The sequence below is a fragment of the Passer montanus genome, unplaced genomic scaffold (assembly GCF_014805655.1).
Source record: "Passer montanus isolate IOZ18808 unplaced genomic scaffold, ASM1480565v1 scaffold25, whole genome shotgun sequence".
In the NCBI taxonomy this organism is placed as follows: domain Eukaryota; kingdom Metazoa; phylum Chordata; class Aves; order Passeriformes; family Passeridae; genus Passer; species Passer montanus.
Window position 1 is genome coordinate 7,149,216 of NW_024367149.1, and position 24,815 is coordinate 7,174,030.

The window sequence follows — 24,815 nt, forward strand, 5'->3', positions numbered from 1 at the left end:
ACTATTTCAGAACAAAACAAGCAACCAGACCAACAAACACAAAAAGCTAAAAAACCCATCCCCCACAACATCCACCCTTCTTCTTCCTACTATCATTAAGGGATACTATCAAGTAAGACTTGACATATGCAGTGGAAACTCAGAGATTGATCATGGAGCCTCATGATCACATCACTGGTGGCAACAGGAGACTCTCCATCAGTGAGGGCACAGCAGACTCACAGAGTCATTTAGGAAAGTTCAGAGTTTCTTAGGTCACATGTTGGAATATTTCCTTCACAAGGACCTTAAAATGAAGGGTTATGTAATTGTACTGCAGCATGTGGGGCACTTTGCTCATAAACTTCAGAGAATCAGCAATTCTTGCTGCATTTTTTAAAGCATTTTTCCATTTTATAACTCAAGAAACAAAGACTGATTCATCCCTACTCAGTTCCAGGGGGCTGCTGTGAAGACTGAGAACTTGCTCTAGGCTATGGCTTCAGAAACAGCTCTGGGGAAATTCCCTTTCATCTTCAGAAGCTTTTAGGAGAGGCTCAAGAAGAGACTTCTCCTTTGGAAAAACACATTGCTGAGTTTTTACTTGAAAGTGTTGTTAAACTGAAGTTTAATACATATGACCTGAAACAAGTCTCCTTTGCTCACTGAGCAAAAATAATTCTTGGGAGATGGTCAAGGAGCTATCAGAGACCCCAAAGCTACAACACCCAGCAAAGCATTTCTGAAAGTATTATTCATTTGTAGTCTTAGAAAGGACAAGGAGCAGACAGTCTTAAGAAAAGAGCCTGGATCACTTCATCCTCTCCTTTCTCCCACGCTGGGAAAAGGTGACAAAAAGCCCATTTAAAATAAATGTAAACACTTCACAGCTCTGTGCAAAAGAGGAGGGATCTTGAACACAGAGCAGTCAGGATTGACCGAAAAAAAATAAAATCAACTTTTGCTTCAACAGAGATGCCAATGGACGATCTGGAAGAAAGCAGTGGGACTTCAGGTCACAAACTGAAACATCTGCAACTTGAAAACCCTCTCAGAAAACCTATGGACAATTTCTGCATGGCCCAGTAATAGCAACAAGGAATAGGACAAAGAGCACCAGACAAAACCCAGGTTATGTGGCATCCCATCACAGTCCTGGATCACAGCCAAGCCAGGGATGAGGGAACACTGGCCAGTCCTATTCTGAATAACTCAGTTATGAACCTGGACTGAGGATGATGCCCTGAACATTGTTAACATTCATCTGGTGGTCCTGCTCTCTGAGATGAGGGGAGTCTGTCTCTCTCAAGCCAGCTCCAGCAGTGCTCAGGAAGTACTGCAAGACCCAATGAATGGAAGTACAAGAACTCCAGTTTCTGTAGTTTTACAAGTACAAAAACTCCAGTACAATGAAGTTTTAGAAATACAAAAACTCTAGTACAGTTCTGCCATCACCTGCCACCTGCTTTCCTGCTCTTCATATTTTGCTGCCATTTCATTATTCTACAGAGTTATTCCACAGAATATTTAAATTTTCTAGTCCTGATGACCAAAACCAAACTGGGTAAGAATCAAAACAATTTGAAGAAAACCACTGCTTTCTCAGTCCCACCAACTCCTTTTAGCACACTAATCCTCAACTGATCTGAATCAACTTCACTGAATTTGTGCCTTTCTTCACCCCCACGGGGGAAGCTGCAGAGCTCAGGCACATTTTGAAAGCTCTCAGACACGAGTACCAGACAACTCTTCAGTGCTGGGTTAGAGATTGTGCTTCATAAACTTCAGCTCCAACACTCTTTTCAGCTGTTAGCAGAGAGGCAAACTGTGGACTCACCCTTTGTGGAACACTTCAAATTTGATTCCTTTGGAGCGGATTGCGCGCCGGAAGCCTCGGTGGTTGCGGTTGATGTTCAGCTTGAACAGCTGGTTGTACTCTGCAAGTGAGGTACAGGACAGGGGAAGAAGCTGTGAGTCAAATGGTGTGCAGGGCTCCACTCCATGCACCTGCTCAGAGCTCTTTTATCTTGGTTTGGCCCACAGGAATCCTCCTCAGGAGGGTTTTTCGGTCAGGCCCAGGGTGTGTCCCTGTGCCACAGCTCATGTCACCCTCGCCTTACAGGGACAGAACCCAAACTGCAGGAAAACCAAGCCACTGAGCTGACAGCAAGGTACTGGAGAGCTAAAACTAGAGTTTAGGTCTTCCAGCAAGTAAACAGTGTTTGTGGCTAAGAAAAAAGATACAAAATATTAAAGAAAAAGCAGAGTGAGGCTGGAATGACTGGGAAGGGGTGTTTTGGATCATATAATTAATACTGGTTTAATTAATGACATAATAGCTACCACTAATATTGGGATAAGGGGGAAGAAGTTGCCAATGCAGTTGGACTTCACCCCCAACAAACCCTTTCATAAGAAAGAAGAAAAAATGTGGTGTGAGGATCTCTGCCCTGGTTCACAGTCTGACACCAGCCTGTACTGTCCAGGGATTCCCAAGGTGCAACATTTTCCCTGCTGCTCTGGAAAAAAAGTACTCACCTGGACAATTATTATTGTTAATTACAGGTGTTTTACTCTTTTGAGGTTGTTCCTATTAAAAAAAAAAAAAAAAGAGACATCACATAAACCTGTCAGGTATTGTTTGAAAACAGATTAGTGACCATTTTTATTGCCAGCTCTATTTTATGCCTATACCAGAAATGTAAGGTTTTAGGGGGTTATCTAAATAAGAAGAGTCATGGTATATTCAAGACTAAAATACTTGGATTGCACTGTGGTAACAAGGATAATACTGCAGAAAGAATGAGCCAAAACATTACATTAAATATGAGAGCCATAGATAAGCTACACAGTCACAGTCAATTCAATCCAATCATCATAAGTTACTGACTGGGGATGTTAAACTCCATGACAAACTGTGCACCTTCCATGACACAGTCATTCTGCTCCTCCTGCATTAGCTGGAATAATGAGCTACACAAGGAATTCATCACAAATCATTCAGGGAATTGCCCTACTATTATTTTCCCTGACAATCAATCTGCCACCAAAATGAATTAACTTTTAACCTAAAGCAGAGTACAAACTAAATCTCTAGGGAATGAACAAGGACAATGTGGCCTAATTATTGCAGCTACTTTGCAAAACTGATTTCACTGTAAAGGAGAAAGGTGGCATATTTATTTGACTGTTGGCTAAGGAGTAAAGATCTGGTTCTTCTTTAAACAATGCAAAATAGATTAAAAGGAACTATGCTGAGTCTTATTCATTTCCTAGAAAATTATTCATACAGACCAGTTCTGGTTTCAGCCACCCTAATTGTGTTATTACTCCTTCATTAAGGCCTCGAGTCACTCAAACCTAACACAAACCTGGTCTGACCATCACCAATTTCCCACAGGTAACTGAATTAATTTTAGTGGAATTACTGCAAAATTTATTGGGAGATAGAAACCTAGGCTCTGCACTGTCCCAGGGCTAAGCACCAGTCCTGCAAGAGCAAGGTCTGGTTTTGCCTTACAGAGAGCAGCAAAGCCCCAGGATTTCTACTGACAGTAAGAGACCAGTCAGTCCCTCCTCAGAAGCCCTTCTAGCTCTCAGGTTTGAGTATTTTTCAGACCAGAGACTGCTTTTAAAGGTGAGAGGAACAGGATGACACTGGGGAATTCCAAGGAAAGAAGCAATACATATGTGTATACATATTTTTATATACATACACATAGATACATGCACATACACACAAGTGCTAATTAGTAAGGGTCAGAAACTTGCATGGCCCAAGTCCTATCTCCAGATATAGATATATTTCCTAATTAAATCACCATTTATTTGATAGAAAGATTAACCCTTTCAATCAATTTCTACAATTTTAAGAGAGGCTCAAATGCAATGCCTTTAAAAGCTTGGTTTTTAGGGGAAGAGGACTTAGGGAGATCCTTGGCTACAACATTGTGTGCTACAACTTTGTGTGCCCTGGTGCTGGGTGTGTTGGCAGCCCTGAAAGAAAGGAACTTTGACACGTTTTGCCAACATTGGAAAGAGCCTGACTGTGCCTTCAGAGGGGAGAGGTGGGCATGGCTTTTAGCACAGAGAGTGCTGCTGATAGAGAATCTGCAGACACCACCCTGCCAAGGATAAGGTATGGGGAGCATCAAGAGAAAGGTGCAAGCTCAAACCTGCAGCCAACACGCTCAGCAGCTCTGCTTCTCAGAAAAAGAAATCTGCTTTAAAAGCAGATCCAGGCAGGATGTCTACAAGTGTTCACCCTTTCCTTGGAGCTTTCACAATCTCATGCAGGGGGGACAGACTGAGGGGCAGAAGATCCACGACACACTCACCGCACTCGGGTACTGAAATTCAAACTTCACAAACGCATCCAAATCTCTTGGTGACACACCTGGGTGAGACAACAACCAGCCAATCCAAACAGCCAGTACAGACATTGTCATTGCATCTGTCATGTTGAGCAGGATTCTCAAGAGCACCCAACTGTTTTACAGTAGCACTCATGACCTGCCTCTAGACAACTGAAAAACCCGTCCATCAAAACAAAATCCATGGAAAGTTGGCATCCAAGTCTGGGTTTGTTTTTTTTTTTTGGTTGCTAGTCCTAAGACAGTCTTAGATGTTTAAATAGATGGTTTACAAGCTCCCAGAAACAGGGGGCTAAAAGCAGTAACAATGGCTGGAGCAAATCCTGTCTATTGAAGGGTCAAAATACACCAAAGTGGTGCAACTCACAGCAGGCACTTTGAACAAAATAGGAGATAAAAATGAAACCTCAACTATGGCCCAGTTATGAGTGAACCCAGGAAAACGTAAAGTTCTTCTCTCTGTCCAGATGGAACCCAGATTCTCTTTATTCACCTGCCTGCATTTAAAAAAATACTGTTTAAAGTTTTTGGGAGGGAATGAGCCTTAAACGTGGTTACTTTGTTTTAACGAGAGAAATGCTGGCTCCTAAAGTGGCCTTCAAGATAGAGAAATTTAGTTCTCCATTACTGTCCTCACCTACTCAGAGGAAAAAGCCCACATGCCTTTAGAGTACACACCTGGTGGGGCTGGTAGGTTCATCCCCCTGACAATAAGAAGGTGCATTTCTGTGCTGTTGAGATCAGAAAATATCCTGTGAAAAGAGAAAGACAAAAAAGCACATTCATCCCACCATCAGCTGATCCGTGGCCAGCCCAGGATGCCATGGCTATTTGTCAGAGCTTTTTCAACAGTGCACTCCTACAGAGATCATCTCCACAAAATACAGCAGAGCAAGGGAAGAGCACAAACAGAGCTAAAAATATCTCTGCGGCCAGGAACAAAGCCCAGGAGGCAACAGGACTGAGGGAAAAACACAGAGGAAGGAGGAATGGCTGAAGAAACAGAATATAAGAGGGGAAGCTGGAGGCATTTTAAAAACAAAGAATCAGCTAGAGAAGTTAGAGAACAACTTCTTTGTATTTAAGTTGTTGAGAGTATCCTTTCAGAAATGCTGAGCCTAATCCTGGATGCCACCTAAGTCTGCTGAAGCCCAGAATTCCTTAAACAAGGGCAAAAGACCAGGAAATTCATTCCAGCCTGACTGAGAAATACTTTTGGTTTTCCACACCTTATCATTTTAAAGGTTCTTTCCTCAAAGTGATGGCTTGGAGGATCCATTCCTTGTGCTCGTGCAAGCTGTAGGATCTCCATATCCTTTTTACAACTTTGTGCCAGTTTCTCAAATCTACAGAAAAAGGCAAAAAAAAAATCATCAAAAAACCCAGAAATCAAGCAGAGCACAGCGTGAACCTCAGCCAGAGCTGAGAGCAATGTGGGGATGCAGGAATCACAGTCCCAACCCTTTCACACAAGGATAAATTACCAACTCAAACCCCAACACCTTTAGGGGGTGAAGCAGACTCAAACCTGAAACACCCACTTTGGGGGATGATTGAAAGCAGCACTGGCTCTTACCGAGTTGTTTCTGCTACGTTTCCCAGGTGCATGAATTGCTTGGAGTACTGCAAACACCTCTGTCAACACAAACAAAACCAAACAGATTCACTCAGTGATCCTCACACACAGATTCATGACTGGTACAGTTCTGAGGTTGATGACAACCTAATTTAAGAAAAACCAGGCATTTTCCTGAGTCACTCAAGAACATTTCACCACCCCATTCCTCAAGTCCAAAGCACAGCATCTATTTGAGCTGCTCTCCCTATTACTTTTGAATCACCTGATTTGTAGGTATGATGTTCACCTTAGGCCTAGTCTTAATATTCAGGTATTATTTCCAAACTTGAGTGCTCATATTTAAAAGTGATAACTTGCTAGTCCCAAGCCTTCAAGCACAGCCTCTGGCTTTAATTAGCATAGAATCCAACTCTGAAAATTCTCCATTTTAGGACACCCAATATTGTAAGTATTTTAAAAGGAAAAAAGAAATCCCACTGAACAATGATGGGATTATAATATTAATAAACCCCAGAGAAATGTACAAAAGAAACTCCAAAACATTTCTAAAAAATATAAAATAGTTACCTCATGTTGGTCCTTCAGCAATTTTACAAGCTGTGCATAAACTTCATCTGCTTTCTGAGACAGCCTGACATCTTCATGGTGTACAAAGATAAAATCACCCTCATCATCTGTAGGAGGTGATGGCAGCTGCAACACAAGAACACCACATTTCAGAGCCCTTATAGGGAAAAGTAAGCACTTAGACGTCCAAGAATAGGAAACAAAGCAGAATATTACCAATCCTACTAACCTTGGAAATATCAACAGTTTTGCCAGATTTTGCCTGCTCAATTTTTAGGTCAAGGCCCTTGGCTGTTCTGAGGTACGTCTTCGCCTGTTCGAGGTTGTTTTCCCTCTTTGCTTTGATGGCTGCCTTCAGGTATTGCTTCTTCCTGTTCTCCAGAAATTCCAGCTGCTCCCTAACTGAAAAACAGTTGTACAGAAAGACTCACTCATCTGACACTGCCAACACCCCTGACACAGGTTTACCCTGTTCAGTTTATAGCCAGGAAAAGATCAGTGAAATTACAGATGTCAAATCACGACATTTCCTTACTGCACTCAACTGTTTCTTGGGCACTTTCAAGCATTAAAAAAAGAAACAAGCTTCCTTGTGGAACAGCATCCTTCATCAGAAAAACCTCACAAGCGTCACAAGAGTTATTACAGCCCCTAATTTGCAGGCTTGAGACAGATTCCAGCACAGCTGACTGGTCCAAGGGAGAAGCTGAATCCAAACTTTCAGCTCTCCATGTTAACTTCTACAAAACAGCAAATATTATGAGCATCGTCTGGAGTAATTTCCTTCCTCTCCCCTGATTTGTCAGAAAAGAACCCTGATGAACCAATGTGCAGGCCCACTCAGATACATCACCTCTGCTTCTTTGTAATCCCTTGTTCTCTGACTTTCTTATTAATGCTTGAGTCTCTACTTTCCTTGCCAAAACATTAAGGACAACCATACCAACAAGACTGCTTTACATTGTACCAGGTTAGTGCATCAGTCTGCCAGGCAGTTCTACTTCATCCTGAGGGAACTACCCAGGGCAGAAGGGAAGGAGGATGGGATTCCAGCCTGAGCACTGCCAGTGTGTGCCCAAAGCACAGTGTGAGGTGGTGGCTGTCCCTTACTATCTGTATAATTAATCTTGTACACACAACTGCTCAGTGACCTCAGCAAGGCAAGAGTAGAGATTGATGAAGCCCTGCCTGCACTGCCAGCCTGAGATCCTTGGGTGAAGCACCAGGCAGAGAACTCTGTGTGATGTAGGGAGCTCCATTGGATCAATGAATAATTCACACTGGCAACCTGTCCCCTGTAATGAGGGTATATGGAGAGCTCAGCTGTGAGCAGAGTTAGACATTATGAATCGATACATTTGTTGCATCAAAATTAATTAAAAAACCTAATCAGCCTTATAATTATACATGCTGTCTCTGTGAAATAAATCTGCATGGCTGGTCTGGGTCTGCCCTCCAGCACACACATACTGAGGCTCCTTTCAGAGGAAATCTGTGACACACATTCACAGGCCCACACCTAAATGATAAAGTCTTCCCCAAAGCAGAGCAAAGGACTTGCATGTGGAGCACTGGGATGGTGATCCCCTCACTTACCAGCTGGAGGGAGATGATCCATTGACTCTGCCTTGTCCAGGGAGGAGGGTGAAGCAGCTCGTTTCAGGTGCTCAGGAGAGCTCTCCTGAGCTGCAGCAGATGGAACTGGAGTTGGCCTCACAACCTGAGTTGGCTTCTTGGCAACTGGGGCCTGGGGAAGAGGCTCATTCTAGCAAAACAAAAAGAAATCCATATTAAATGCACAAAATCTATCCAGGGTTGAGGACAGCATCTCAAGCATCAACAACCAGGTTACCACTGTATCAGCCTTTGGGTATCCCTTTTGAGAGGAGCTTTGCATTCCAGACAGCAAATTTTAACTTCCAGAAGTTTATGAGCCATGCCAGGCCAGCAGGGTAGCTGACCTCTGGAAGCCATAGATGGAATAAAAGGAATGTTCAAGAAGGCTGTGATTTTTAAAAAAGTAGAGGCATGCAGAAAAAATATCATCCAGGAATTCTCTCCATTAAAAGCTACTCGAGTTGAAAGCACAATCAATCAGCAACCAAATCCAGAGAGAGAGAAATCAAACCAAAGTCTAAATGCTGGTGCAGCCTGACAAAAAGCAGTAAGAGTTGCACATCCTGGGAAAGAACAAACATGGGAAGCTACTGGGATGTAGGATAAAAGTATGGATTTAAGTACTTCAGAACAATGTAAAGGAGTGGTGAGGATCTCAAGTGTTTGCTTTGAAAATAAAATCTACATAACAACACAGCTATGAAAGAGCCAAACCCTTCACTCAGACTCTGTGGTACTGACTGTAATAACATCTCATCTGTCTCTCCTACTATATAAAGGAAATTGAAATTACTGCTGAGATCCTGTACTCCTCAGGTTTTTAAAATTGTATTTCAGCTCAGTACCCTTACCTGGAAATCCAGTGGCCTCATATCTGCATGCCATAAGAGATGGCAATTGAACTTTTACACATCCTAGCAGGCAACACTAACCTCCTCCTCCTCCTCTTCATCATTCTCCTCCATGTTTGCCAGCTTGCTGGCACTCTCCAGGACAGCAGCGATTGTGCTGCCACCATCTGTTGCTGCAACACCAGGAAGAGGGGGAAATCCTGTGAAGGAGAGGAACACAGAAGAGAGAGTTGCATAAGCCCTATGGTGTGTCTGCCATATTACTTGTTTACTGTGAAGCTGTTTCTATTATCTACTGTATTTTAGAATTCAGTCAAACTAGACTGAGGCCAAGGCCAAAAAGCCTTGCTAGATCAAGTCTGAGTGGTAGCTTTAGATCAGATCTCTCACAGACACCCAGCTTAAGTGGATGATAGTAAAATGATGCAATAACTGAGCAGTTTTCCAAGCTGAGCAACTGGCAGCCAGCCAAGCAACCTCACAACCTCAAGACTTCAGTAGTAGGGATGCCCCCAGAAGCAGCAGAGAATTTAGTCTCTTTTTTTCCCCTCTCACTGCTGCCTCACTTTAGCAGGCACACAGTCCAGCAGAAAATCAGTGCTACCCCCAGAGTAATAAACAATCTACTGCTGACAGCTGGGCTGTTACACACTCAGCCTCTGCTGAAAAGGTACTGCAATGCAGAGGTAGCAAACTAAGGCAGAATCAGGAGTTAAATGAGAAGTGTATGGAAAATAATGCTCTTCATTGTTTTGCTATCCTTTTAAGTATGGGAGGAAGGCTTGATGATGGAAGATAAACTCTCACTGCCACGTGACCAGTTTAGTGTCAGCTTCAGAGAAGAGAGATCCAGAGCCACTACTACAGATTGTCTGTTAAGACTTCTCTCATTTAGTATACAGCAAGTATTCTTGCTGCAGTCTCATGAGAAGTGCTAAGAAACAGTAACTAAACTGCTTCTAATCCTAGAGATGGCTGCTACAGCACAAGTTTGAGGTACTCAGGCAGAGAGAACAGAGAATCCTGTGCTGCTGCCCCGTGTGACATTTGATCCATTGCTCAGCAGCATTTCTGTTTCCAGGGAGTCCAAGGCTGGTACTCATCACCAGCCAGATGCCATGAAGGGCACAGCCATCCTAGGATAATTCACTGGTGGTTTCAGTGACTGCCTGATAATTGTCAATGTCATGTCAATGTAAATGACATGGCCCCTAAATGATGGCTGAAAACCACACAGCTGATGTGCAAGGACACTGAGCAGGTCTCCACATTTCCAGAGGTATAAATATGGAGTACCTCACTCTTACAGAAACTGGTATTTACCAAGAAAGGGAGACATTCTGCAAAAAGGGATGCTAAACTGCCTTTCAGGGACAGCTTCAGAGCAGGAAACCTTCAAACCCACACATGACCTGACAGAGCTGGCAGTGCCTAGTCTACTACCACTGCAGTGCTTGCCATTGCCACATGTGACACACACAAAAACACCACAAGGTCCATCTCTATCCTCTTAAAACTTAAAATCCAGGCACTGCTTTGCAGTGCTGAGTGTATCCTTTAGAAGAACACATCAGGCCCAAGGTAAAAGGAAAGATGTTTCAAGGGGAGAAATGGTATCGTGCAAATGAGAGGCAGAGCAACCACAGATGACCTTGCCCAAACTTTTCCAGACACAGCACTCAGTGTTCTGAAGAAGATAAACAGGACACAGTGTCTCAAGAATCAGGCTCAGCTGCTGCCTCTGCCACTGTCTCAGTGTGACCATGGGCATGATTTGCTTCATCTCTGCAGATGCTTTTAACAGCCAGGAGAGCTGCAATACTGATTTGATGTTAAAAGGGGATATTCATTAGATATGAAATTCTGAGGCTCCTGATAGGAATCAGCAGAATGGGAGACATCAGGAAAATTTTTTCACTTCTAAAAACCTCTTTCCAGCAAAACTAAGAAGTCAATATAACCCGAATTTAGTCTTTCCTCTAGGAGGGCTGACACAGAGGATAGACAAGTAACATTTTTAGCACCTGCCTATGGTGAAGCTGTTAAACTTTTCAAATAGTGCCAGTTTTAAGTTCCCATACTGTCAATCAGGCTGCCAATATTCAGCAGGAATATTCACTAGTGTCAGTGTTTGGGAGCATATTAATAAAAAAATCTCATAATACCATCAAACAGCAAGGTCAGCTACACACTGAGGAAAAAAAAGGAGCTGTTCCACAGGACAAGCAGGCAATACCTGCACAGCCCCTTCAGAGCCTAGCACGTGTACAAAAGTTTGGGGATTAGGACATTTTCACACTTACCAGGAGGAACAGGTAGCTCAGAAAAATTCACTTTTCTCCCTGCCTTATGGGCTCTTATGGCATCCTGGTATTGCTGCAATCAAAAGCACTCAGTAAGACATGAAATAGAGCTGACTTTGAATTAGCAATCATCTGTATTTAAGCAGCATAAACACTGCACAAGACTCAGTATTTTACTACAATATGTGCATTGTCTCTATTTCTTCCTCCGAATGCTTCCCAGCTTCCCCACTGGACCTCTTTTCAAGCAGACAGACAATACACAAATTATTTCAGCCTTGAAAAAGCCTTCAGCAAGAGAACTGATTGAAATGGCTTTGCTGGATGCAAAGAGCCACAGCCCAGTTTTACCTTGGCTATCCTGTCGTGCATCCTGCCCTTCCGCTCGTCCCCGCCGGCCTTAGCCTGAGCTGCTGCTGCCCTGTACCTCTCCAGCCGCTGCTGCAGCGCCTCCAGCACCGTCCTGGGCTGCTGCAGGGGCTCTGCAAAACACAGACCACTGAATGCCACACCATGAACATTTCAAAACACATAGGCTGCCTGTATCCTCTCCTTCTTCAGAGAATATCACTGGAAAGTTCACTATGAACACTGATGTTAGAAAGAAAGTTTATTAACTTTTATTTCCATCACTGATCCAGAACAAAAGTAGGTTGGATCAGCAGCAAACAATACTCAGGAACATTAGCCAGGTTTACTCACTCCTGCTGCAGTTCAGTGGGAGAGGTCAGACCTTGAAGTGCTTCCCAGCAGTGCTAATTTCATGACTTATTAGAGAAATAGCAAAGTCCTACCTGAAGCTTCTTGGGTCTGAGGTTCAGGTGTTGCAAGATCCTGGGAACTTCCCACCCGAGGAGGTACTTTTTGCTTGGATGCATCTTGTAAATGTCCTAAGCTTTCAAGATCTGCAAAGCAGGGAAGGCAGGGAGTTTCACAACACGTTCCATACACAGCAATTACTGCTGCATGTTACTCAGAAAACCTTCAACTTGATCACATCACCTTCCTGAAAGCTTTCTGGCTTCCAAACAGTATCTCCATGGCTAGCTAAGTCTAAGGTTCCCATTATCTGAGAACATGCTTTGTAAGAGAAAATCTCAAATGATGATTTAATTTTGGTTAGGGCTGCTTGAGGGGAAAAAAATAAAAGTAGTTCAAGTATTCTAAGAATTCTCTCCCCAAAATATAACTTGGTATCTTGGCAGATGGAAAGAGTGAACAAGTCTGCTAATTGACTAAAATATTCTAGTAACAAAAGATGTGCTGGAAAAGGGAAGAAACTCGTATCATCTATTCAGAAACTCCAGTTTCTGGTATTGTATAACAGAAAACTACAAGATTATTTGCTGCAAAAATCTTGTACTTTTTAAGGCAAGGTTATGCCTAGATGAAGTTCCTCTGCAATGCCATTTAGTGATCAGTAACTTGAGTCATGACTCTCATGATTTACTGAAATAGTCTGTCATTTAGTGTCTTAGAATACAATAATCTACTAAAGTAAGTTGTTTAAAACACTGGGCTACAAAGATCAAGTATTAATTATTGGTGGGGATACTGCATCTACTTAACAAACCACCAACCTCTCTCTTACCAGGACTGAGGTATCTTTAATATTGATAACTTGCTTTAAAAATTAGACTTTAGTGCACTGCAATCTGTTCACCTGAATGTCATGAGTTTTAGTTAAAGTACATTACACCATCAAATATTACAGTAAATTTAAAGAATGTGCCATTATCCTTCTTTCCCTTCCATTTCAAATACTGGCTACTATTATCCACACTTAGAAAACCCAGAATATCAGACATCAATACTTGTTTGAACTTGTAATTCACAGAGAGTAACTGCAATATAAGTAATGATACCTCATTTCTCTTCATTAGTCTTGATTAGACTGTGAACATGCAGTGAGCCTCAGTCCTAAACAGTCTCCAGTTCTTTTAATAGCTTTGCAACCAAATACAGAATCATTCCATTACAGCATAGAGAGACTTCTGAAAAGGTTTCCTGAAGACAGGCCTTACCCTGAGGAGATGGAGGCATATTCTGGAGGTCTACTGGCTGCCCACTGTCCAAAGCTTCCAACACCACATTAAATTTCTAACACAGAAAAAACAAAAGGTTTATTCTGGTCTGTCCAAGACCTGCCAGCTGCCACAGTAAGTATGTGACATTTAATGGATGTGGCTACAGCACAGGGTATGTTCAACATTTGGGATTTCTTCAGTGCATACCTTGCCTGCCTTCATGTATTCCTTTGCTTTCTCCAGGTCCCCTTGCTGCTTGGCTTTTAGAGCAGCTAGTTTATACTCCCTCTGCCTCATAAGTAGGATTGCTCGTGTGCTGCTGTGCTGGGGATCTGGGAGAATGAGACAAGGCTGAGACTGACACAGAGCATGCAAGATTTGCATCCCTTGCTACATCCATCTATATACATCTATATACAAACTCACATTTTTCCCCTTTTGCTATAAGTCATACCCCTTTTCCTTCAGTCTCCAGAAGTACTATCTAACATAACAATTTCATTTTTCCCAATTTAATGAAAAAAATACGTCCCCTTTTGCTATAAGTCATACCCTTTTTCCTTCAGTCTCCAGAAGTACTAACATAACAATTTCATTTTTCCCAATTTAATGAAAAAAATACTAGGTCTCTAAGACAGTATCTCAAAACTCTTTAAAGGTTGGAATTCCACATGTCAAATAATGAAGAAGAAACTGAGGCACAGGAGAAGTTAAGGACACTGATCCAGTGCACAGAAGAGCTCTAAAACAATAATTGGTTCCACTGTCAGAAACTCAGCATTCTATGGACAGCTCTGAGACATTCAGCAGGAAATTCCAACATAAGCAGTGCTTTGCTACACACAACACAAACATCAGGGAAGATGCAACATTAAAATAGGGCTGCAACTAGTTCTCCTCCCAGATCACAGTACCTGTTTCCACAGTAGGATCAGCAGCAGCACGACCTTGGAGAGACTCTGATTCCAAATGTTCCCTAGCCTCAGGAGAAGCCTTCTGCTCATCAGCTTTATTCTCGGGTGAATCTCCTGAATTCTCCAGCTCCACTCCCATGGCTTGAGGTACACAAGAAGAACTCTTTCCTGTTGCAACAGGAGGTGGCATTTCTTCCTCATTGATTTTTTTGCCTTTCTTCACTGCAGCCAGCATGGTTTCCAGTGTCTGGCACAGAAGGAACAAGAGTCAACAGGGCATTTTCATCAAACATGTTACTAGCATAAAATCATTAAAAGACAAACTCATCCCCTTATACATGACAGGCTCTGTCACACACACCACCACGGGCTGCTGCCCTTCAGCTCCCTGCTCTTCTGCCAGGAGAACTTCAGTGCCAGTGAAAGGAGTCCAGATACCAGAGCAGCACAAAGCAAAGGCCTTGTTACCCAAACCAGGTAACTGCAGGTACCTCAGCAGCCAGAATTATTGCAGAGCTGATGTGACCCACTCAGCTTTGTCACAGAAAGTCACCAAGGAAGCCATTTACACCAACTGTAGATGGATTCTGTGCATCTTTATTGTAATAAAAGATGCTATTCTGAAATGTCACTGCCTACATGGATCCAGGGAAGGAAGGGGCCTGCAAACCTATTTAATGCAATGAGAAAAGCCATTAAATACTAATAAAGGAAATGGAGCTTCAGCTTACCACTTATGGTAAGGAGCTCTCACCATCTCTAACTTGGGTTAACTGCTGCTCATTTTTTTAAAACCCCTCCTCTTCCCCAAGTATTACCTTCCTCAAAATATTTATTTTTTAAATTTAATTTGAGGTTCAGACAAAAGACCACCATGCACTTCAAGCCAAAACAAAAGTTTTACTTCTTTCATCTTCCAAAGAAACTGAAATGGAAGCACACAAAGACAACAACAACAAAATCTCATCAGTGCCAGAATCACTGCTATTTTATTTTTAGCCATGGCATTGTTTGACCTATTAAGTAACAGTGGCAGAGATACTTTGAAATGACTGCATGTGAGACTGGGGTTCAGACCAGCAACCCACAGGCAACCCACCCTCTTCTCCACATGGGGGTGACAGACTAAGTTCACAGTTCCAAGAACTACATAAAAGAGAGAACTCTACACCATGTGTTGACATGTAATTTTGCTAATTCAGTAGCCATGAGCTGTGAAGTGAGATCTGGTCTATTATCCTCAGTTACACTGCTTAGGCACAGGGAAGCTCCCTACCTGAAAAATAAAGGAAGTGGCACAGTGCACTAAGCTCATGACTGGATGGAAAGCTGGTTTGCCCATTCCTGTGGCTCTCAGAAAGGCCAGGTGGGTTTGTGTATATTCCTGTCATGGCTGGCAGGCAGTGGACACACACAGATATCTTTCTTGTGCTTTTTCTTCCCGAGTTTGGCCTCACTTGTTCCCTTTGTACCCTGAGACACCTGGTAGGCAGTGAGCCATTACATCCTGCCCCAGTGCACAGCCCTGAGCTGTACAGCTCTGCTGCTGCCTGAGGTGATGCAGAGAGCTGCTGAAAGCAACGGGGAGAGAAAGGCCCTGCCCAGCAGTAAACAAGCACTGCAGCTCGCTGCAAGCACGCCACCTGCCTGGCACCACCAGAGGCTGGAGAGACTGCTCTTTGCTGCAGCTCTTAATTGCCTTCATCAAAAATCCTGCTCTATTCCTTTCCAAGCACAGCCAACACACTCAGGGAAAGGCACAGAAGTGAGTGAAAGGTTAGTACCTAAGGGATGGCAGCAGTGATGAACTGCATGGTGTATCTGCTAAAAAATACACCATGCAAACTCCTAAACTTTGCTTTAAAGTAACACTGAGCAGTCAGCATGGGTCAAATTCAGATCCAGGAAGGTAGGTTTAACTTCAGCACGTACCACAATCCCTGCCTCCACCCACCACCTGCCACATTCAACAGCAACAAAGCTCAAAAGGCAGCTCAAGCCACACCTTATCTGTGTGTTTGCTGTATCAGGTGGGTAGTCAGCAACAACAAATGTCTTTAACACCAGGCAGCACACGAAAATGTCACTCCCCTGCCAACAAACTCACCCAGGTGGGAAGAGCACACTTCAGAGAGCTGACTTTGCCTCAGCCACAGCCTGGTGACCCCAACTCACCTTCAGGCCTCTCTCGTAGCGCCGCACCTTGGCGCTCTCCCCCGACTCCCTGGCGTTAGAAATCGCCCTCCTGTAGTCAGCAATCCTCCCCTCCAGTGTCTGGTGCAGCTCACTGGTAACAGCAGGAAGTGAGGAGGTCTCAGAAAGAACAATAAAACAAATCAAGAAAACTTATTTCATCCAGCTAGACGAGTTTTCCCACCGCACTGAAAAGCAAACACTCCTCTTCTACACGCACACACACACTGCTGTGAGCTGAGTGCAGGCAGGAACAGCCCCTAAAACAGAGGAGCATTTGTGCTGTGCTAACGGGCCCTGCGTCCACCTCTGGGCTCTCTCAAAAGCCTCACAGAGAAGAATGGGTGGAGAGACTTGGGAAACTCTCACTCCCAGAGTAATTGGAGCCATGTGGTCGGTGAGTAGGTGAGGAGAACACTGCAGCCTCTCAAACCCCACACAACAGAGGGTGTGAAGAGGTATTTTGGCACAAATCTTGACTTATTCTTTTCTTATTTTTAAACCATGCTAGTTTGCTCCCTTCTGGGCTTCAACCTGGTTTTACAACAAGAGCTCTTTTTCCTCCTCCTACAGCCTGGAATTAGTTCAGTGACAAAAGCAGCCTAAGCAAAGTCATGAGCAGCTACTTACAAACTCTCCACAGCCACAGAGACCCTGCAGATGGCTCCTGATGTAATTATTGCCATTATCTCTATAGAAACCCTCTCAATCCCATTTACTAACTGGCCCAGTGTAAAGGCACTGGAACCTGAGGCACACAACAGAATCATGCAGTGGCTGAATAAAGGATTTGACTGCACGAGGACTGACAAATTAAGCTGAGACAGACAATGCTACTGAGAAAAAATCCAAAACTACTGAGTTATAACATGTCTCACAATCTCAGCACACTGCTCAATACTCTTAGGGAGAAGATAGGAACTCTGGAAGCTTGCACTGCAGTCTGCATGCTCCTATGTATAATGAGGGACAAGACATGCTTGTCTCCAATTGTTTACCTCTTCAATTCTACGCTAACATCAGAATTCATCCTTGGAACAAAGCAAAAGGATCACCTGCACTCATACAGCACTGCTTTCCTTGGAGGAAACAGCAATAGAAGGTTTTTGGAAGACAAGACCCCCATGATTCTTGACAACGACCCTCATACAAGCCACGAGACAACAGTGATTCAGTAAAACTGTCAGAAACACAAAGCTCATTCCTACCTGTGATTGCAGTTCAGGTAGTTCAGCTTCTGGTTCAGATGGTGATGGCTCTGTTGCTGTCATTTCATCCTCACAGCTTCCTGCCTCACCTTCTTCCCCCAGAACTTCTTGCAACTCTGCCTAAGGTAAAAGTAAAAGCCAACAAAAGGCTTTTCCTAAATATTTTCTCTGTCCTCAAAGGACAAAAATAAAATCAAGTCTGAAGTGTCAAAAGCTTTGGATGGATCCTGAACCCAAGTGAAGAGTCTGAAGATCTTCTATTCCAGCATTTTCAAAATTCAATCTTATTTTTTATTATTTAATTTAAACTGGTTCCAGATACCACTGAAAAGCCACACTGCAGCCCCAGGATCACCACACAAGTTTGTGGCTGGAGATCTGAAGCTGGAGAATTCAGAGAAGTACTTTTATAAAGATTATGCAAACCTAAATTTCAAATTTCCAAAAAGCCTCTACTAGCAATGACAGTCAAAACCACTGCTTAACACTCCCTAAACCCTGCCAGTCAGATGAGTCACTGAAACAACAAAGACTTTCTTGAGGTGTTCTCTGAGGCCAAGCACTGCTTGAAGCAGTAGCAAAATGGTGGCAGACATCACTTTAAGGAGACTGTCCCTGGCTGTCCTTCATCAGCTGACATGGAATGGGATTCCTGCTCTTCCCTCAGTCCTCTAAGACCCCCACACATATAAATGTTAGGAAACTCTCTTACTTTGCTGTGCAGGGGGGTGGATCCTGCAAAGACTTGTATCTAATGGTGCTTTTGCAATATTTTAGCTTCTCACCACAAAGTTAACAGACATTTTTGCTAAATGCTGTTCTATTAAAAAACAAACAAACAAAAAATACATACTAAAACTCATTGCTAACAGTTATACATACCAACAGGTCTGTATCTTTCTCCAAGTCTTCATCATCTGCATCTTCCTCTTCATTCAGGTCCTTCATACACTCTGCAGCCATCTTTTCAATATGATCCATGGGCAGAGGAGCTGTAAAAGGAAATCCCAAGGAGCTACAAACCCTAAGGAACAGCTACACCCAGTTAACACTGGGTATAAATCCTGAAGGAGCTGCTACCAGCTGGGAGAGAGCAGTGCCCTCCCCTCTTGTTTCCCCTTTACTGCACAGTGTTGTAGGCAACTGTGAGTATATGGATGGGTAAAGGGCAAGGACAGGGAAGTGAGCACCCAGGAAAAGCAGCACTGGTGTTTCTGCTGTGACAGCTGAGGCAGGCAGTAAGCCACTTGCACATTTTCTGCACTGCTGTCTCATGATGATGAGATTCAGCCTTTTCCAAATTTTTCTTGGCTCCTTCATTTTGCAATTTTGCTTCTGGTCTTCATCCTGAAAACTCTACTTAACTCCTCATTGCTGAGTTCTCATCTGTTTTTCATCCTGTGCCAACCACATCTTCCTAAACTATCAACTTCCTCCACATGCTCTCCAAGGTGAGGTTGTTTGCCCACAAATCCCAGCGGTCCACGTAAATGCCTCTGATACTTCCCTATGCAGACACATGAGTGTGACTCATCAGTGGCAGTAAAAGCTGCAGAAATTACAGATCTCCAGGACAGAGCTTTACAGTCAATTTAAATGGATCCTATTCACTCCCTGCATTTGCTCAATCAGCTTTAAATTAACCCAGGTACAAAACTGTTTCTGTTCAAATAATCTAATTCACCCCACTGGTGCTTCAGTATTTGTATCAAACATTGCTTGTAAGTTTGACCCTTAGCACAACTTGGACTGCAGGCCATATCCAAAGGCAACTGGCTGTGCAGAAAACTGCAGTAGGGGCAAAAAGCCTAATCAAGCTTTCTCAGATGGTTTTTCAGCTCTAATCCCATGCAGCAAGATGAGGCCACAATTTCAAACACGTGAGAGGCAGCCCAGCTGGCACTTATCAGAGACAGCAGGGATCTTGGTGCTTAAGATGTTCCAACAGTGCAGCTTTTGCTGGAGGAGGAGGAGGCCATTCCCCCACACCCATCAGAGCTCTAGGATGTAATCCAGGAGGGAATTACTGCACCTGGTGCTCAGCCAAAACCAAGCACATGAGTTGCACTGGATCCCTTTTTCTGTGCTTTCCCAGACAGGATCTGTTTCTCCCCTGTCCTCACTGCAGCTCCTCCTTTCCTGGCCTGCCTGCATCCTGCCCCTCCTCTGCACTGGGCCAGGGCTCAGGAGTGCCCAGTGCCAGCAGCCCAGCTGCTCATCCTCCCTGAGCTTCTAACCCACACACTTCCAATTCTATCAGGAAAACAGAATAGCTGCACATTACTTTGGAAAACCCTTTTTTAACCATGCATTTAGAAGGCACAGTAAATGTTAGGCATAGTAAATGTTGATTTTGCACGGCCTGAAGTTTTATTTTCCTCTTATGAATAAAAAGATTGAAACAACAAAATAAGTGACATGAGGGTGAGAGGGATGTCAGTTCTTGAAAAGCTGACAACAACTCAAGAGCTCCTGATACACAGATTCACCCTCAAAACATTATCCTGCAGGCTTTAGCCACCAGTAACCCATGTCCAATGGCAGAAGTTCTGCTATTACGCCTAGTTGCACAATTGTGCTTATTAGCTTTAAGAGTTTAATTTTGAAATGTGGAGAGTGGAAATTATTTAGAATTTAATTTCAGATACAAACTTTTCCTTTGTCTGTCATCAGTCACCATGTTTATAGAGTTGTCTTACCTAAACATTTCAAAATTCTTAATTTCCCTGCTGCTCTGTGTGAAGCCCCTTCAAATATTACTGGGAAATGACTGCAGAGCTGCAAATAAGGCTGTAGGTGCACTATCCCTTCCTTCCTGCACCTGCTCACACACCTGTAGGTCCCACTTTCCTTTTCCCACCTCAAGCACTGGCTGCCACCCCAGCTCTCAGACAGGCAGGGAGCAAACCCAGTTCAGCTGAAAAGCTCCCACAAGAAGCCAGGTTTATTTTGGCAGAGGAGCTCCTGGAGCAGCTCGCCCTGCAGCTCCACAAACACGGATGGGCTCAGAGGCAGAGCATGCTCCCTGAGTGTCCCTCACAGCAGCAGCAGCAGCCTTGGTTCATGGCAGTTACAGCCAGCCTGTACACCACTGCAGAGCTGCATGCAAACACCACCAGACAAAATTAACAGATGAACTTCAAGTATTAAGAACAGGAAGAGTCCATTCCAAGAGACACTCTAACCCGCATAACACAAGCCACAGGATTCTCCAAGTATTTGCATCAGTATTTGCCTCTGAAAATGGGATTCAGTTTTGGTTACAGACTCCAAGTAACTAAAAATATAATGTGGATTATGTAAATTCATTCTTCAAACAAAAACAGAAGAACGACCACATGACAAACAACCCACCCTCCACAAGAAACATGATTTCCCTTCTAAGATCATCTAGCGCCTACTACACCTTTTTATGACTTCATATGCTAAAAAAGCATGTCTTAATTTAGTCATTAAACAGGCCAGCCACCAGAGATCTTTCTCCTTTACCTACAAGAGCATCAACAAAAAACCCCAAACTTTTACATTGCTTGTGGAGTAACAAATTAAACCTGTCAAAGTAAAGAGAAGTTGCAAATTCAGTTTCTACCAGTGATAAAAAACCCCTTTTAGATAAATTTAAAGATTTTTAGATCAATTTAACAAAGTTAAATTAAATTCAGATACTTTAACTTACTTTTCACCTTTGGTTTTGGTTTTCCTTCTTTCACTTTTCCTCCTGTGATAGCAGCAAGCTCTGCTTCAAGGTCCCCATCATCCTCACCTTCCTCTGCAGCCAGCAGCATCTCCTCAGGATTGAAATCCACAAACAGCCCCAGCTGGAGCCAAAGGAAAATAACAATACAGAATAATAAAATACCCTACAGTTAGAACAAAGAAGACACTCAAAACTATCACACTGTATGGCTTATTTAGACATTTTCATGCATTCTGAATACTGTTCATTTTTTTTTACAGCCCACTATCATACCACTTCTATTTCCACAACAATGCATACCAGGCACCCATAACTGGTATAAGGTACATAAATCTCAACACCCCACAAGTGCTCCCTTTAAAACTCTACACAAACCATTTCTTCAAATCAATCCTGCTTAACAGTCTGACATAACAAGGCAGAGTAAAATGTTTGTTTTACTGAGCCTCACGGAGCAGATAGCATCAGGGAAGTTCAGGGCAGTGCCTCTAACAGCTAAGCTAAAAAACATTCACTCATGGCTCACACACAACAGGTCTGGCATGTGCACACTGCAGAGACTTCACCCTTATCTCCTGAAGAACCTACATTTGTAAATACAGAACTGTTCTGTCTTCTTTTACAACAGTTTCTAAATCCCAGAAACAAACAGAGCCATTAAAACCCAGGAATGCCCCCACTGCACTGGAGAAAACCATCAGAACTGGCTGGCACAGATCATCAGCTGGGAGATAACATCTCAGGGAACAGCATTAATAACAGTAATCAGGGTATGACAGTAGGGGTTAGCACTCTCTTGTGGCAAAACATTCCAACGTTCATCAAAGGAATCTCGGGGGTCTTAGTCCAAGTGGTATTATTTTAAAATGCCATTTCATCACTGTTTTTGTATTTCTGGTTAAGATACTAACTGCCCCAGGAAAAAGAAAAAAAATCTTAAGTACACTAAGATTTTTTATGAACAGAATTAGATTCATCCTATGAGGTAAGTGAAGCTTTCCTCAGACTTTTCCAAAGCACAAGCCCTTATTGATCCCCACATGGCCAAGGAGGCAGCACTTCAGCTTCTCTCCAGCACAGGAAAAAACATCAGCTGTCATTTTTGTGAGGGTCAGCAATCTCCTTCTGTCCTGAGGATCTGAAGTGCTGCAAGAAGCTGCCTGCCAGTTTATAAATTAATGTGAGTAATAGCAATAGTTTTTTTTAACCCAGTAGGAATCAAAGTGCTGGTGGCTGCTGCCCTTAAAGATTCTGTGCCCCTCTCTGGACCATTTTATAATCCCAAAGGAGAATGTGGAACACACAGCTGAGAAAACTGGTTCCAAGGACCAGCAACAGCACCCAAAAGCAGCAGCAGTTTATTTCCTAGCCCTGATCCTGCCCTTGACATTCCATAAGGCACTGGGCAGATCAGTCAGCCACCCTCTGCCTTATCCATCTCCCAGCTGTAAAACAAAACTGAAGTACTTGCACACACTTGGCTAGAACAGAAAGAAGGTGAGGACAAGACTTAAACAGGAAATATTTACAACAGTGATGTAAAGACTCAAGTTCTGTGGAACACACACAGGGCTTTCATCAATGTGCAGAACACATCAGGAGCACACAGGACCTGTTCATCACCACTCTGCAAGTGTGGACTGTGAAGCAATTGCAGCAACCACAGAAGTCAAGAACACAATTCAGCAGTTCTAGCTCCAAGTCCCAACCCATTCAAAAAGGAACATTTCCCATGAAATTAGCAGTACTGAAGCAATGTTTAAAAAACCATAAAAAATAAGTTATAAAAAGCTCACAGTTAATATACTACACAACAAAAAAAAACATTTTAAATTGAATTAATTTGAAAGTGAACAAGCCATTTGTTTCAAGAAACACTCATCTATGACGTAAAACAGGCTGAATAATTAACTGCATTGAATTAGAAATTAGTGAAATACGTTAATCAGATCCTTGAATTACTCTCTGTCTTTTCAGAGTGAGGTTTCTTTTTTTCCCAGAAGGAGGAAAGACATTTTCACCTTTTATCTTCTCCCCTGCTCAGATGAACTAAGTTATACACTTTCTCACACAGAAATGCAAACTTTCACACTGGACCAATGGTGACACTATGGATCACTAACTACAGCATTCTGCCTTCACTATGAGAACACTGGTTCCTAAGAAATCACCAAAAGAGAACATCTTCACTATTTTCTCTGTTCTAATAGCCCGTTACAGTCCCTTTTCACATTCCTCTATATTCTTACCAGTTATTCCACCTGTTACTTGCCTCTATTCTTCCTTCCAAGGTTTCTGAAACTCCATTCTAGTTCTAACATACTCTTTTTCTTTAACTGCACTGTGTTTCCCTCAGTTTTCTACCCAAAATTTTGCCTTGACTGTATTTCTAATCTTAACAGTCGCCTGACTTTCTACACATCCAACCATGACTAATTATTGTTTCTCTCCACAAGACTTCTGAAACTCCATCCAAAGGTAAATAAGTATGGAAAAAACCTCAACACACAGACACAGCTAAACTCACTTTTATCTACAGGAAAGGGGCATATCAGTCTACCTGTTACATAAAAAAATGACTATACAAAGGGAAATTAAAATTAACTCTCTTGTTTAGCACCTTAATATTCTCCTATATATGTCTCTTAAATTGTTACCTGATATTCTGCTGTTCTTACTTCTGTTTTCTTAGAGATGTAAGGAAAGCCTTCACAGAGTCACTGAAGTTATTATTAAACCTCAACATAGCTGGGCTGAGAAAATACTGTAAGCATGAGTCATGAGGTCTCATGCAAAGATTACAGCATTACAACACTGTGCCTTCCCTGCAAGACCTCCACAGCTGCCTATCAGATATTTACTTGAAGAAGAATGCATTAAAGAAGGAAGGAAAACAGGCACCACACAATCTCTTTTTTTCTCCATGAACCCCGCAATGCTATTACCACATGGGAGATTCTGCAGGCAAACAGCAGCGAGAGGTCTGAACGAGACTATCCCGAGCAGGAGTGGGAGGTTTCCCTGCCTGCTCTGCAACCACATCTCCCTGGCCCTCTGCCCTCCTTACCTGCTTTGCAACTGCAGCTCCCTGGCCCTTTGCCTGAGGGCTCTTTTTAGGTCTTCTGCCAAGCATGTCGGCTCATGAATTTCAGAGGGCTGTATAGGACTGAGAGCACACGGAACTTAAAGTCAGAGCCCTGCCCGTGCCAAGGCAAAGCCCGCCGGACGGAGGCGGGCGGCGCGACCCCGCCGCTTCCCGCGGCCCTCCCTCACAGCGCGCCCCGCCGTGAGGGCAGCGCGGGCAGCGCGGCGGGACGCGCTCCGCGGGGCCCAGGCACGCTCCGAGCCGCCCCTGCACAGACCCCCGGCACCCGGGCGGCTGGGAGCGGCACTCCGTGAGAGCCATCGGCCAGACAAAGGCGGTGGGTGTTTGAGTGGCACAGTTCGTGTTCGAGGTGTTGTTACAGGCTCCTCCATTCCAACATCTAGCCTGCCTTGCAAACTGAA

At 43.4% G+C, this 24,815-nt stretch overlaps 1 protein-coding gene across 1 annotated transcript in view; it reads right to left on the reverse strand.

The window, feature by feature from the left end:
• The window catches only part of CC2D1B (coiled-coil and C2 domain containing 1B), a 28,025-nt gene extending 3,403 nt beyond the window's left edge, over nucleotides 1-24,622 (reverse strand). The window contains exons 1-21 of the mRNA XM_039711310.1: nucleotides 24,376-24,622; nucleotides 21,288-21,429; nucleotides 18,494-18,603; nucleotides 17,612-17,731; nucleotides 16,386-16,523; nucleotides 14,211-14,457; nucleotides 13,504-13,628; nucleotides 13,294-13,369; nucleotides 12,064-12,174; nucleotides 11,621-11,751; nucleotides 11,270-11,342; nucleotides 9,048-9,166; nucleotides 8,095-8,263; nucleotides 6,728-6,900; nucleotides 6,499-6,624; nucleotides 5,929-5,987; nucleotides 5,582-5,698; nucleotides 5,031-5,104; nucleotides 4,317-4,375; nucleotides 2,518-2,569; nucleotides 1,817-1,916 (exon numbers count right to left, since the gene is read on the reverse strand). Of these exons, the coding sequence (XP_039567244.1) occupies nucleotides 1,817-1,916; nucleotides 2,518-2,569; nucleotides 4,317-4,375; nucleotides 5,031-5,104; nucleotides 5,582-5,698; nucleotides 5,929-5,987; nucleotides 6,499-6,624; nucleotides 6,728-6,900; nucleotides 8,095-8,263; nucleotides 9,048-9,166; nucleotides 11,270-11,342; nucleotides 11,621-11,751; nucleotides 12,064-12,174; nucleotides 13,294-13,369; nucleotides 13,504-13,628; nucleotides 14,211-14,457; nucleotides 16,386-16,523; nucleotides 17,612-17,731; nucleotides 18,494-18,603; nucleotides 21,288-21,429; nucleotides 24,376-24,441 (2,387 nt within the window). The 5' untranslated portion in view covers nucleotides 24,442-24,622. The remainder of the gene's footprint in view (nucleotides 1-1,816; nucleotides 1,917-2,517; nucleotides 2,570-4,316; nucleotides 4,376-5,030; nucleotides 5,105-5,581; nucleotides 5,699-5,928; nucleotides 5,988-6,498; nucleotides 6,625-6,727; nucleotides 6,901-8,094; nucleotides 8,264-9,047; nucleotides 9,167-11,269; nucleotides 11,343-11,620; nucleotides 11,752-12,063; nucleotides 12,175-13,293; nucleotides 13,370-13,503; nucleotides 13,629-14,210; nucleotides 14,458-16,385; nucleotides 16,524-17,611; nucleotides 17,732-18,493; nucleotides 18,604-21,287; nucleotides 21,430-24,375) is intronic.
• Between the last annotated feature and the right edge of the window lie 193 nt (nucleotides 24,623-24,815).